Source organism: Oryzias melastigma, linkage group LG3 (genome assembly GCF_002922805.2).
Source record: "Oryzias melastigma strain HK-1 linkage group LG3, ASM292280v2, whole genome shotgun sequence".
Lineage (NCBI taxonomy): Eukaryota > Metazoa > Chordata > Actinopteri > Beloniformes > Adrianichthyidae > Oryzias > Oryzias melastigma.
In genome coordinates this window covers 18975549-18990833 of record NC_050514.1, presented here as the reverse complement: position 1 = coordinate 18990833, position 15285 = coordinate 18975549, and the positions used below count along the sequence as shown (strand labels likewise).

At 36.0% G+C, this 15285-nt stretch overlaps 3 protein-coding genes across 7 annotated transcripts in view; 1 reads left to right on the top strand and 2 right to left on the bottom strand.

The window, feature by feature from the left end:
* Positions 1-389: 389 nt before the first annotated feature.
* On the bottom strand, positions 390-10491 carry rab27a (RAB27A, member RAS oncogene family). Its single transcript, XM_024296300.2, has 6 exons — positions 10249-10491; positions 4048-4216; positions 3020-3099; positions 2834-2937; positions 2598-2721; positions 390-1720 (listed from the first exon to the last, which is right to left on the bottom strand). Exons 2-6 carry the CDS (start codon positions 4198-4200, stop codon positions 1525-1527), a joined length of 657 nt encoding a protein of 218 aa, XP_024152068.1. The 5' UTR covers positions 4201-4216; positions 10249-10491; the 3' UTR covers positions 390-1524.
* A 1349-nt stretch (positions 10492-11840) lies between these two features.
* On the bottom strand, positions 11841-14238 carry LOC112160876 (protein PIGBOS1). Of its 3 annotated transcripts, none has more exons than XM_024295734.2 (2): positions 14102-14238; positions 11841-12169 (listed from the first exon to the last, which is right to left on the bottom strand). In XM_024295734.2, the coding sequence occupies exon 2, from the start codon at positions 12124-12126 to the stop codon at positions 11968-11970; it is 159 nt and encodes a 52-aa protein (XP_024151502.1). In that variant the 5' UTR covers positions 12127-12169; positions 14102-14238; the 3' UTR covers positions 11841-11967. The 3 variants fall into 3 exon arrangements, with proteins under 3 accessions (XP_024151502.1, XP_024151501.1, XP_024151503.1); XM_024295733.2 differs by lacking the exon at positions 14102-14238 and adding an exon at positions 12746-12793; XM_024295735.2 differs by lacking the exon at positions 14102-14238 and adding an exon at positions 12554-12720.
* Positions 14182-15285, top strand: part of kif3a (kinesin family member 3A) — an 11429-nt gene continuing 10325 nt past the window's right edge. For all 3 annotated transcript variants that reach the window (XM_024295732.2, XM_024295731.2, XM_024295730.2), the window contains exons 1-2: positions 14182-14319; positions 14765-15035. In XM_024295732.2, coding sequence (XP_024151500.1) covers positions 14314-14319; positions 14765-15035 — 277 coding nt within the window. In that variant the 5' untranslated portion in view covers positions 14182-14313. The remainder of the gene's footprint in view (positions 14320-14764; positions 15036-15285) is intronic.

Here is a 15285-nt window from a genome sequence, read left to right as displayed (position 1 = left end):
TTTTTCTGTCTTAGGAAAATGAATGGTACTTTATTGGCCCCTTAGGAAATAAAGCTCTCTTCCAAGAATAAACAAATGATTCTGAATTTGGGGTTATTTAAAATTAAAACTCATTTTTTTTCTTTTAATCCTTATGGGGTCCAGATGGCTCCGCCTTTATATTGAAGTGTGATCCTTCCCATGACAAAGGTGGACAGGATTTTCTATCTGCCACGGACACCAGTGAAGATATAAAAAAAAAATATTGAAAAAAAAAAAAAAAGTTTAGCACATTGTCTTGTGGGGTTCAGATGACCCCACTTTTAATATAAACATGCCTAGGTTAGCACAAGGGTTACCAGCAGGATACTCAATAAATAAATAAATAAAAACATTCACTAGAAATGATATAAATTCCTTTGAGGTCATCGATATGTACACATTTTTATTTGGAAATAATTTACAAATTCAGCATTTGAAATGTGGCACAACTGACAGCTTAACACACTTTAGTCTTAATAAAATGGCGTACACACGTCTAGTGACGGGCTTACAAATATCTATTTTGGTAGATTAAAGGAAACTTAACTTGTACATGCTCTTTAGACACCATCAGAAAAGCATCAGTTAACTTTAAACATTACAAATACTTTGCTTACATATTTTAACTCAAGTATAAAACAGTGTTGGCATTTCATTTGAAAACAAAAAGCAATCTGTAAATTATTGAAGGGAGTGTACAACCATCTAAATTGCAAAATAATAAAAAAAGAACTATGCATTTTACTATAAATAATATTGGTATTTATTTATTTTTTCATCAAAGGCACAGAGTGAATTAAATATATTAGATACATTTATACTTGGATTTAAGAGAAAGCAAATCAAAAATACGCCCCAAACCTCTAATGGATTAATAGATTATTAAATACGCATACATTCGGAATATAGCACACTCTTTAGTTCTTGCTGCATTTTTAACTCTGATTTGAATTTCAGAAAACTGCAGAACAAGTTTATAAAGCATTTACAAAAGAATGAGTGCAGATAAGCAAGTGTTGTACAGTGATATGAAAACTGTGAAGAACATTTTCACTGGGGAAGGCATCAAGAAAACAACAGCACCCAGGAAAACATCTACCAAAGCTTTAGTGGTACAATCTATAACAGTCGTCTGGTTGCAGATAAAATATGTTATCACTCAGTGAACGTGTGTGCTGTGGAAGACAATCTGTTTCTGAGAGCATGTTCTGCATTATGAACAGAGTGGAATTGTACATCTGGTATTTTACAAATAAATATGCCCCACAAAGAACCCATATGGAGGAATTATTTGAAAGAAAGATTACTGAAAAAAGCCAAAATAAATGAAATTCCCAAGTGAAAAACAACATTCACTCCTGTACTGGTAAGCTAATCATAGCACCTTTTACAGAGAGTATGTACGATCATGAAGGAAATGGCACAAATAAAGATGAGGACTGTCATCAAGCCAAACATACTATACAAACTCCCACTTTTCCTACATATGTCACAAAATTCTCTTTAACAGGCACACTTTCCCCTGTCGGGGTCCTCTGGGATGTCTTGGTGATTAGGTCCATTGGGTCGAACCGTCCCATCTGGGATCCAAGACTTGTCAACGCAGTGCTCCATCCTCCTCATGATGAGATCCAGCAGGATTCTCACAGCCTCTGTGACATTCTGTCCGTTCGCTGCACTTGTCTCGAAGTATGGGATTCTGCGTGAAACACAACATGAAGTTAAGTTTTTTTTATTTTATTTACTACATTAAGCACCACAGCCACAAATCTATCCTAAGACGGAATATTGTTTTAGCCCTTTTAAACTTCAGTCCTTCAGTTATGTTCAGGTACTTTTATGTTACAAACAATGTGGTAGCATTAGCTTCATTCTTTAAAGGGCCTATATCATACAAAATAACATTTTTGAGCTTGTAAGTGTATTCTATTGTTCATTCTTCACTATAAACAACCCCAAAGTGGTATTTCGATCCGTTCATGCATTTCTGAGTATTCCTCTAAAAACCTGCGCTCTGAGCACCAGCCCCTCCCAAACCAACCAAGACCGAGCGGGTCCTCACAAAATGTCACAAAGTAAGAACAGTCTACGCTACCAGACACCCCCCCACCAAAGCTAACACTAACACCAAAATTCTCCGCTCAGCTAGCAGTGCTCAGCCTCTGAGATCGAGGCGTCTTACTTCCGGATAGGAAGAAAACTCACAAAAATAACTTGTACTTAAATAAATAAATAATAAATAAATAATGTGTTCTTTAGTGTGCTAAAGGTAATAAATGATCATATATATGGATATAGTTTTTCTCTGAAAGGCTTAAGAAAAGGTACGGCCGTTAAACATAAGAAAAAACAAGTTTTGCTGCACACAAACTGAACATTTTAAGTAATAAAAGTTCTCTCAGGTGTGGCTAAAAAGTATTAGAGCAGGATATTTTACATCAGCAAATATTTGCTTTTGAAGGAGGACAAATTTAGTCTTGCTGTCCAAGGTTAGGCAAACACAGCCGCCACAGCCCTCTTGACAAATGTTTAAGGGAGAGGTTTAAGTGCAAATGGATTAAAAGCAGACGAGATACCCGTATTTCTCTGCCAGCTCACGGGCCTCGACTTCACTGATGGCTCTCTGATCCGTCAGGTCACACTTGTTGCCACACAGAACCACGTCTGGGTTTTCACAGTACGCGTGCATCTGTAACTGACCTGAAAAACAACAATCAGCTGTTTAGGCGTCTTTACCACCTTAAGGAAATAAGGAAGAAATGATGAGGAACAGAGCAGCTCAGCTTAGGAAACTCTCTTCATTCAGACTTACTCATCCAGTTCCTGACATTGAGGAAGCTCTGCTCGTTTGTCAGATCAAACAGGAGGAGGAAACCCATTGCGTCTCGGAAAAACGCTGTTGTCAAACTTCGGAATCTAAAAACAAAATGTATTCATAACCGATATGAAGGATTCAGGAAGTTCTTCAGAGGATGAGTGTGAAAAGGAGTCCACGTACCTCTCCTGCCCTGCAGTGTCCCACAGCTGCAAGTGGATCTTCTGTCCTTTACCTGATGTTCCACCCGTGGAAGGAAACAGCTGTGGGAAACAAAAACCCATGACGACAAATGATTGACAAAAATTCAAAATCTAAAGGTTATTGGTAAAAAATATGGAACTGAACAATACAAACACAAAGGGACAATAATGTTTTAACACACAGGCAAAAATTAAAAGAAAAAGTACAAATTGCCAAAACACAGGAGGGTAAAACCGTCCTGTGTTGATTCTTTTATCAATATTTTATTTTTGTAATCCTACAAGACTGGACAACAAAAATAGAAACAAAATTAGCAAAGCTTTATCACAGGATACCGCCATAGCAACTCGTGAATCAAATGTGCAGGAAATATCTACAACACAGATGTTATCAACAAAATGTTTTGGAAAACCCGCACAAGGAAATGGATCCATTTAAAACACGCAGCTGCAAAAGAAACAGAACTGCTTCATTTATCTTGAATTTATCCATTAAAAACAGTTAAAGTTGATAATATGGAGCTTTAATATAATAGAAATACACAAACTGCATTCAAATAAGGTTTGAAAAAGATTGTAATCATTTTCAAAAATTATATTTTATTATATTTGATTGTTTATTTAAGCCTGATGCAGTAAAATAATTAAATACTTCTTAAGATGTTGTAAACCTGATAAAATACTTGATTTTCTTACCATAAATGTAAAAAAACAGATCTGATGTAAGCACATTCCTGAAGTGTTTTGCAGGATATTTCAGAAAATATTGGAAGTGGAGTTTAGTAGCCATAAGGTAAGAAGAAAGTAAACACGAGCTTGTGTTTATTCTTCAGGAGGGTGCTGCCTGCATCAGCATTAGTCATATGCAAGGTTTCTGTTACAACATCAATCAGGCCGGGAAGATTTGGTCAAAAAAGTATTACCTAAGGTTGTGGTGAAACACTGCAGCTCTTACTGAGCCGGCAGCAAAACCAGCACCTATAGAAGGCTAAAAGCGATCTAACTTACCACAGTTTTTTCTCTGAAGTCTATTCCCACTGTAGTGATGAACTTGGAGTTAAACTTGCCATCTGTGTATTGGTATAAGAAGCTGGTCTTTCCCACACCAGAGTCTCCCAGAGCTAAGAATTTGATGAGGTAGTCGTACTCCCCATCAGACATGCTGAGGCCGTAATTTCTACAGCAAAGAAAACAAAGATTTTAAGTCACAAACAAACACAAACTGGTATGGTTAGTCGCAACCTAGTAGAAGCAATAAAAATAATCAAAAGTCATTTTCTTTGTTCATTAGAAATTCACTTCTGGGTTTTTGGCGGGACCGAGTAAGCCCACCCCTCTTTCCATCATCCATTTGTTTACATGCCCTCCCGCTAGCTTACAACTTGTAACACAAATGTTTTCATATGCATCGTCAGCCATAAATTCATGAATCTGACTAAATAAAATGAATGTGTCAAAGTCAAGGCCCAGGGGCCAGATCCGGCCCTCAAGATGATTTTACTTTATTGTTATTATTGGCTCAATGTTATCTAGTACCTATATCTAACTTGTATAGTTTTGACAAAATATATTTTTATGGAGAGCAAAATATTGAAAGTTATTTAAGGTTTAAGTTGATTTATTTTGGAATAATATTCAAATTTACATTTAGTTACGTTTTTAAAGTTTAAAAAAATTAGTTTTAGTGTGTTCAATAAATTTTTATCTAGTTCAGCCCTTGATCTAAGGTGCGTTTTGGATTTCTGCTCCCTGTGCGATTGAGTTTGACACCCCTCAAATAAAATTAAATAAATGCTATAAGAAAAAAAAATGAAAGCAAATATTTAATATTTTTATTTGTAAATTATAACCTTTACATTTTGTTTCCATCTCAAAAACTGTGACTTCTGTTTGCAATATAGGGGCACAGAAATGACTTCTTACTGGTCCTGATTCATAACGATTTGAACAAAGAAATACTGCAATATAAAGCTTAATTTTCTTAATATATTCCACAAAAACATGCTAAAAACACAATTTTCATCAGAGCGCAGAATCCACTTTAGTAATAAAAAGGAGCCGCTTCATTAAAAAAGTGACTTTTTTGCAATGATAGAGAACAAAAATGTGTGAAAAGGTTCTTGTGTAATAGTAGCCTGAAAAAAAACTTTTAAATAATATTAAATAAATGCAAAACAAAATTTCTCAGTTTACTACAACAAGCAATGACAACTGAAAGATATGGATCTTTTTCAATTCTTTCCAGAAAAACATTTCTTCATGTCAATAAAGTTTAACATTCAAACTCCTAAATAATGTGGATTAAAAATCAATTTAATTGTTACTGAACAAAAATTCAAGCATCACATGGGTGTGACTAACTCAAAGAAATATGCAACATTTGATGCAACATTTTTCAAGTCTTCAGTAACTGCAGGAAAAACTGACTAAAAACAAGAAGCAAAGCTGAATCACATGACTGGGGCTGACCGGAGCCAGACAGACCCTGCATTTCTTTCTTGCCCCCTAACCTTTCATCTAGAACCATAAGCGGATTAGGGTTTTGTGCAGAATCAAGATGCATGATAAATGTGTTGTGGGAGTGGTGGTTGTGAGCATTCACGGTACCATTAATGGAAAGTTACAACTTACAAATCCCACAGCTGTAAGATTTGCATTCCTGCAGACAAACTGGTTTTTGATTCAATAAAGATTCAAAGTTGTGTCAAGTTTGTCATCAACAAAGCTCTTCTAAGGGGTATTTCTCTTCAAATGTACTTCATTTTAGTGTAAAATTATTTTTAAATAATCAATTTTGAGTTTTCTACAAATTAGGGTGAAAAACATTTCATTTGCCCTACTGTCATTGATTGTATATTCAGTCTAAAGTTATATATAAGGCTAAGTGAACTCTAACCCACATTATATCTTAAAATGTTAAAGGTGTGTTGAGCTGTTTTGTCAGTTTAATTCTTTATTAATCTCCTACAAAGTTTATCCTGCATACCTAAAAAATCCTGTCTTTTTTTCTCCCTTATCCACCCTGCTTCACTTGCAGCTTCTTCCTGGCAGAACACACCTGATCCAGGTGATCAGCAGTAAGTAGGGCAAGGATTACTGGAAAACAAATACCCTGTTCATGAATGCAGCAAAGTTAGGTCAAATGTTGCTCCTTCCACTGATGGAGAACGTCTTCTGACTGTTTAACATCCCAGAATACTGAGTCTCTACAATCATTTTCATTCACAAATTCACGATTTAATGTAAATTCAATTGGAAAATAAAAATATTTTTCACATTATAGCCAGTAAACTGTCTACGGTATAATAGTTTCTCAGGGGAAAATACAGCTGTTTCTATTCACAGTATGACCCAGCAAAGTGAGGGCAAAGCGGTGACGTCACTGAACAACGCAAAACTCAACTTTGTATAGTTGCAATGCAAACCCATGTAGTTTGCACCAAAAACATTAATACCACACCACAATGCAATCGCAAACAAGCAAGAGATCACCACACAAACAGGTTTCAGGTCTCTTCCAGTCAATGTAGGAGTCTGTTATGGGAAAGTGTGGCACCCCTGATGTGAATGCCAACTGTGATGACTAACCCACAGCACAGGACTTTCCCGATGACATGAATCCATTCTCAGAATACAACCAAACATGGTTACAATCAAAACTGTAAAAACTGCCTTTTATCAAATCTAAAGAAGAGATTTGAGATGTATTTCAATGTGTTTAGGATATTTTTAAAGTAGTTTTCTCAGCTTCTCCAGTGGATCAACCCAAACAAATCCACTGGCTGAAGCCGAGGAAATTTCACCACAACTATTTCACAAACAGGTAAATTCCAGATGCACAACTTATCAGACATTTCTGCAAAACAAAGGCTTTCAAAATAAAACCAGCAATGAAAATATGATTTGGAATTTTAAAAAAAATCAATTTGCACTTTAAAAATAAAATATCATTACACCCAGGAAAGGGTTTTATTCATTTTTTTCAGTAAACAAAACAACTTTTTGATTACTTCTTAATTTTGTTTTTTTTTGTTGAACTTCTAACTTATTAATCAAAATGCAATCAATTTAGTCATTTGGCAGTACTACTAATTTGATCAAAGATTCACTCCAGTGGTGTTTTTACATTCTCTTGTAGCATTTTTCTCATAATAAGCTTAAAATTGCATTTCTGAGTATTTCTTTATTCGGATTAAACAAACAAACAAACAAAAAAAAACACTGGGAAAGCCAAAAGCTCCCTGTTCCATGTGTTCAGCATCACAGAGGGGAAGAGGCGGCCCTGCTCTGCAGAAACTTTGCCCCAGAAAACGACAGGTTTTTGGCTCAGGTTTGTGGCGCTGCAGCTGCGGTGGGCGGGCCAGAGCATCCCAGCTGTGCTTCAAATCTTCGGTATCCACTTGCAGACAATTAGATCCATTAACGTCTTTGTTTTCCTCTTCCAAATTGGCATCTGGCTCAGACTGTGCGGCTGAATAGCTAAAATAAACCTCACTATTTGTTTTTTATTTTTTGGGGTATGCTACTGTTTGCTTGGGGTTGTGAGGGGCTGTAAGCTAGCAGGAGCGTAAACAAAGGAATGCTGGGATATCAATGTAGGGTCACTTCCGTGCCAAGACTCTGTTTAGTAAATTTTCTAACAAGCTCCTGCTCCTCTGCAGAAAATATGTCTTAAAAAGTGACACAGGCTTTTGATTTTGGCTAAAAACGGCATAGTCATTAGACCACTGGGAACGGTGTTACAATAGATAAAATATAGTTGGAGCAGAACTTTAAACTGTTGCCTTTTTTTTAGAGATATAGAGCCTTTTAAATAAAATTGAGAAAAAAAAACATTATTAAAAAAAGTAAAAAAATTAAAGTAGAAAAAAAAATCAAAAACAAATAAACTGTTTATAGATTAATAATTGCTACAGGAAGAATTTCTACCAGAATTTATTTTCTGGCTGGAGAACTTTTCACACCTTGTAATTACAGTGAATAGAAAATTGTCACCCGACTCCAGTATTATGAGTGCAATACCTATTTGACTAACATTAGACTGTTAAAATCAAGTTATTGGTAGTACATTGCACACAGGAAATGGAAATCTCAATTTAATGTTGGGAAAAGAATTACGGTGTCAACATTTGGACCTGATTTCACAGTTAATTGTTCAATCTACTAGCTAAACTCTTCCATAACGAGAGGGTCCACCCCTACTGGTTAGATGAAAACATGTCACAGCAGTGACACAGCTCAGCAAAACCACACTGTTGGAGGGAAGACTGCCTCAGCATATTCTAGTAGATTATATCAGTCTAATCAGACATTTCCTTTGTAGGAGTCGTGTTCTAAAAGGAACTGTAACAAATGCAGTATGAAAAAGAATCTTGTTTTGCTTCATTGTCGTGTTATAACTGTAAGAAAAACGAAAGCACCGATGACTGAACCCGATCTTTCATAGAGCTGGGCAAAAAAAGATGAAGTGCAGCCTTTGCTGCTTAAGATACGCTTTCCTGTGACAATTATGTCCCAATTTCAGCTGCTCCACTGATCAAAGACATGCCCAACATGATGCACGAGACATTCAAAAAAAAGGACATATATTTGGACAAATGATAAGCTGAATAGACCCTCCAAACTCAAATTCTTGCTATAAGTTGAGCAATTCTCTAGATGTCTGTCAAGTTTCAGTCCAATCATTTCCCCCTTTAAACCTTTAAAGGCAGAGTGTCTGTTTAAGGCTTATTCATAAACTACTCAAGCAGACTATTCAAGCCTGGCACCAGTTAAGTTGAATTAACCTCAACGAGTTTATCTGCATATAGAAGTGACAGCAGTCTCGTGCAAGGATTACTCTGGAGGAAGTTTGTCAGAAATGTTATTTTTACTTTTTTTTTTTTAAATTGATTTAGTTTTGTATCTCAAAAATGTCATGGCCTGGTGTTTGTTTAAATTAAAAGTATACATTTTCCCTTTTTTTTCTTACACAAGCAGCTTTCAGCTATAAGAGCCTATCATCTTAAGAAGAACCTACAAAATATAGAGATCCTACTATAATTTAAAATGGCCAAAATCCAGTGGAAAGTGTCAGATAAATTTGTGATGCATTTCGAAATAGGAAACTGCATCTCCCGATGAATGCGATGATCAATTTTACTGTGGGTTCATCGGATGACTCCTATTTAAATGAATAAACTCACTGTTCAGTCAAAGGTCAGGAAAATTCCACTTTTTAAAAATTATTTGAATACTCAGAAATATAATTTTAGTCTTAAAACTATACCCTCCATTTTGAGAAAAATGCCTCATGATAAAACACAACAATCCTTTACTTTTCAATGGATATTATGCTATATTCCAACAATTTATGCATATGAAACACATTAAATAAGTGATATAATGGATGAAGGTTCTGGCACATTGTGTTTGTGTTAAACTGTTGATGTTTCTTAACATATTGGCAACATCCTTACACTGTTAAGCCAAAGTTTAAATAAAGATTAGTCAAATTCCTGCTATCCTGGCAGGCTTGTTTCAGAGAAGGAGAGCACGCACGAGGCTGCCAGCCTCCGACCCATACAGGACAAAACCCCACATAGCAGCCAAGGCAAAGATAAATGGAGGAGCCACCCCTGGGAAGCCATCCTGCCAAAACACGGAAAGCTGGAGGAGGGGGAGGGGGGTCCGGATGTGCACCACCAGCTTTTCAAAATACAACGTGACATGGCTAACAAGAATATGAATGACTGCTCTAAGAGGATGGGGCGCATGAGATTTTTTTTTTTTTTTTTAAAGGGGAGTCACAGAAAGACCATGTGAGGCAAGAGGCGCTCCAAATCCATTTCCCACGCAAAGATGCGGGCCTTCAACGTCAATTATCCCAAACCAATTGGTCCTCAGCTGGTCCTCATGTGGGGGGATTGTTTTACCCTCCGGTCAAACTCCCAAACTCTGTCAGACGTGTTGTTGCCAAAATTAGTCCCTGTAGCTCCTCCGTGTAGAAACGAGGATGTCGGTGGTTTGTTTGAACGCAAGGTGCAATTTATTATTTCGCTGCTTGACAAAAGCGAGAAAGCGCGTCGCTTAGTTCGAGGAGGAACAGGTTGAAGTTCCGCGAGGCAAATACCCGTAAACCCATCAGGTCGAGTTAAAAGTTTCCTGCTAACCTCTGACAGATGCTACGAGTTGATTTCTTGACATTTCCTGAAAGAAAAAAGTACTCACCAGCCGCGGGGCGTTGCTGCTCTGCTTTCTGTCGTTAAAAAAACGCTAAACTGTCCGTTTCGGGTTTTATTGGAGCTAAATGACGGCGTTCTTCACTTTCTTCGTCTCTTTTTTAGCCCAGGAGAGAACTTCAGAGCAGCCGCATCTACATGGAGTTAAGACCAACTGCCGCCTGGCCGCGATGGGAAACAGCGCCTCCCCACGGTACAGGCGGGAACTGCAGCACGTCAAAGATGGGCCATTGACGACTAGAATGACTGGATTTATCCACCTAATTTTGGTAGATGAATAATAATACTCGTATGTTACAAGGTAGTTTTAAACTCAATTATTACAAATGTGTTACTGAATATTCTGACTGAATACAGAATCCTATGTAGATTATCCTTATTTAAAGTTACCTCTAAAGTACAAGAATGTTTATTTTTTTCCCCGTCATTAATATTATTTTAAAAATTACAAGGTAAAGAATGGCAAAAATAAATTAAATGAATTGATTTAAAACTGTCAATGGATTATGGTGTATTTTATTTTATTTTTTTTTTTTGCTAACAAGCAATTTCCCAAAAACGAAAAATAGTTCTTAGCAAAATAGAAACAAAAAATAAAAATCTTTGCACCTGACTTTACCCATCAATCCTTAACCTAAATTTAACCAACTGCAATAAATAGCATGATTTCTAGCAGTCTACAGAGCAACTAAACAAACCCCTGCTCAATGGTTGACCTATTTATAAAATATTTTTGGCTCTGGTTTGAAAACAACAAATATCAGGAGCTCACGTCATCCTACAATGTACCTGAAAGAAAACTGGATAAAGATTGATGAAAAAAATGCCTTAGTAATCATTTTAAAATATAACAATTACATGAAATTACAATGATTTTGTAGCGGAAATGAGAAATTGATCCCTTGCTGATTTTGTAGGTTTTTCTTACTTAGAAAAAAACTGACAGTCCTAATACTTGGTTCAATATGGTTCAATAGAGATCGAAAATCAAGAAAAATTAACTTGAAAGAATGTATAAATGTACATTTATTTCACAATTTCAATATAATTCACTCTATAATAAGTTAAATGATAAGTAATTCATATTTCTAAGTAATAATAATTACTTTGGATATAACCTTTCCACATTGTTGATATTGTTCTTTTATGTTTTTGCTCAAACACACCTGAAGAGTAGTAGATCTGATAATTCAAAGGATTGGTGCAAGTCATACAGTGAAATCATACAGTGGATCGTAAATGAATTTTACAGGTAATTAAACCTATTTTGGGAGAAAAAAAGCTGAAAAAAATGTGGTAAAATGTAACAATTACATAAATATCAGAGTATTTACAAGTAAAACAAGGAAAAAACACTGTTTTTTTGTTTACCTATAGTTTTCAAATGCTTAATGCTATTATGAAAAGATTTAAAATGATATGATGATCCTTCTCTGACCACAGAAGTAGGCGAAGTTACACATATGTTATGTTTCCTTGTGATGGGCTGATGATCTCTGCAGAGTTTACAGAGGGAGAGGCCATAATGTATTTACTTAAAGTGCTGTACACATGTCATGTTGAATTAAGACATTTTTGAGGTACAATTAACATATTTTTTTATTTGATAAACAGACATCATCAAAATGTATCTAATATTTGGCTTTAAGTCCAACACAAAATTACACACATTTTTGACATGTATATTTCTTCATCGAGAGGAATTATTTCAGTCCATTTTATTCTGTTTCTGAGGCACATCTGTGTTTTCCTGTCCTGAGATCTTCTGTGCAGGCTCAAAATAAGGTTTGTAGATGTACAAGCCTCCTGCAACTCCGAGCAGCGTGGCCAAAACCAACTGCGTGAAAGGCAGTCTTTGCCTAAACATGATCCTTTTCAGACAGAAATCCCAATCAAGACACCAGAAGGTCCTAAAACAGAAGCAAAAATGATGTAATCAGTACATGTATGCAGACATCAGTTCCTGCGGGGGTTTTCTGCATTTGCTTCAGTGTTGAGTGTTGCACATCCTTGACAAATTTTAAGTGAAACCTTTTACTCAAACCAAAAAGCAGTACCTATACATACTTGAATTATGTAGTATTTTTCTAATAGTGTTATGGTGCCATATTCTCTTTTCATGTCCTTCCATTGCCATAAGAGGAAATTATTTCTTCAATTTTTAAATTAAAATAACCTAAAATTAGTTTTTCATATATATATATGAAAGGCATGAATGATAAATAAAAAATATCCACTATCACTTAAATTTTTGTTATTACTTTGAAAAATCAAAACCGGAAGTGAATACTAACTTGGAGGGGGCAGCTTGACAACCTTGACGTTTTGTGAATTCTTTGTTACAAAACAGTCTAAATGTATTTTTGCACAAATGTTTTCATCTATAAACTAAATTCCTACATAATCACACAAATTGAAGGCGATTCTCTGTTTAAGGCAAATAAATATACAGAAGAGCAAGCAACCACAACGAACAGCCCACTTACGTTAGAAGAGCATTCTTCTTCTGGTTATAACTCTTGTACAACACTAGTGATGCGCTGCACAGCGCCCTCGTGTGGAGAATTGAAAGAACTTGAAAAAAGTTGAGGTTAAGGGTTGCTTGGATCTTCAATACACTTAATTTTTTATAGAAAAGTTTGTTGTGTATTTATGACTAACACATTCAGTAAACCCGTAAACCATACAATTTGTTTTGTAAAGAAAACATGAAATTATGACACTTTTACCAAGAGGAGTGCTCTGATGTAAAACATATGGAAATGGGAAATTTAAAAGAAATATCAGAACTTTTAATTATGTTCTTCAAATCTCAATTTGCTGTTCGGATGCTCAATGTTCCGCTGGTTAGAGAAATTTTTTATTTAAACAAAAAGTTGTGCGTCTTGAGGAACTCAGGCCTAATGGTAGGTCTGCTCCTGACAGACACCATTACAAGAATGATAATGATAAAATTCATTATTGGAGTTTTCAAAATTAGAGTGAAAACTGAACAGAAAAGTAAAATAATGACAACATTCTTGAATATAATGTGTGTTAAATCGCATTTTTAAATTGTAAAATGTATGGAGCACACCCTAATTTAAGGGTGATCGTCGTGGTACAGAGGTATAGTGGTCGAACTCTGCTTGGAACATCACAGGTTTGGTTGCTGCTCTGCCTCCCCATGATGAAGTGGTGGTTATAGGTTAGCACCAGTGTTTAGCAGCAAAGCTACACCAGTGGGTGAATGTTTTTGTGAATAGAACTTTAACTGTGAAATCCTTTGGGCTTTCTATAAATGTTTAAAAGTGCCTTTTTATAAGTCTACATTGTTTACCATTTGAAAACTACCTATACAGTTTACTCAAGGATTTCAGAACAAAATAGAATAGAATAGAACTTTATTGATCCCACAAAGAGGAAATTCCCTTGTTACTTCATCTGGCCTGTCCTCTTTAGACCATTAAATCAATCCAAACTTATTTATAATTTTACTGCATGTCATGATTTTACGAATTTAACTGTTGTCTTATTCCTGCAATTGTGTTTTATGTCTTTTTTTTTAAATTGTGAGGCAGCCTTGGGTGCCCAAAAGGCACAATTTAAATAAATCTATTATTATTATTATACTATAAATATTAAGCTCACCCTACATTTAAAAAAAGCATATAAACATAAACGCATTCACATTTACCTGTTATAACACTAAAAATACAGAGTTTATGATCTTTAAATAACACATTTTTTTAATCTTGTTCCGTGGATTAAAACATTTTGCTACAATATATTTAGAATAAATAGCTATAGCATAAAATAAACACTAAAAACTTTCATAAATGGAAATAATAAACCACTGTTACCATTAACTGTAACCAATCCCCTCGTTTCACTCTCACGCATGCGCACAAGACCCCTGACTTGACAACAAGCCTTCGGATGTGAGCCATCGACGAAATGGACACAGCGGCTGAGTATTAATATTCTAATTAGCTCTTTTGACAAGCCAACGGGGAATTCGGTGACTCCTGTCGAAGTAACTAAAGCATTATAGCATATTTACTACGTTTTCACCATGTCGGTAAGTCACCACGCCTATTAGCGCTTTTGTTTGGTTTCTAAAGGGTCCTCCCTGCTTCCACTGTTGCTGACCGGTTAGCACCATTAGCCCAACCGCGATGGTTCCTCGAAGGATAGCTGCCTTTGAGTCTTTTGTCATAAACTAATGTTTCGTCTGCGATGTGTGTCAACTAACACCATAGTGTGCGTTTTTATGCGCCTGCCTTGCAATCCAGCAAACACCGATGACCTCCTTAAACCTCATAACGGTAGCTAGTAGTTGATATCGACTGGATGCAGTTGTAGCTAATTGAAACAACCCACCCTATTAAAAACATATCTTTTCCTCCTAAATCATAATACTGTTGATTAAAAAAACAACCAGGGTGCCATTGCCTCTGCTTAGCATTCTTTCTGTATTTGACTCTTCATTGTACATTTTCTTGGTGTTTCTCATTTGTTTTCAGATTAAACCTGAAAAACAGGAAGTCAGCGATAACGTCAAGGTGGTAGTGAGATGTCGCCCCCTCAACCAGAGGGAGAAGATGATGGGATTCAAACCGGCCGTCACCGTGGACGAGATCCGTGGAACCATCACGGTTAACAAACTGGAGTCGGCTCAGGAGCCTCCAAAAACATTCACCTTTGACACCGTGTTTGGGCCCGACAGCAAACAGCTGGATGTGTACAATCTCACAGCCCGCCCCATCGTAGACTCAGTACTTGAAGGATATAATGGTAACACTTTTCTTATGATTTATCATAGCTTTACGGTCCCACCCCAATCATCTAGATCTGTTGTAAAAAAAACAATCCCAGTGACCTTTAAATTATGATTTTAACACTTTAAAAAACGTTGTAATTTTCTAGGACATAGTTTCTGCAGAATGGCAGGAGTTAATTAGAAACTTGTGGGCAGGACTGTTAGGCTATAAACCTTTCAAACTGCATTATGGCAACTGCACCCGATTTCCCACAATTTGAATAA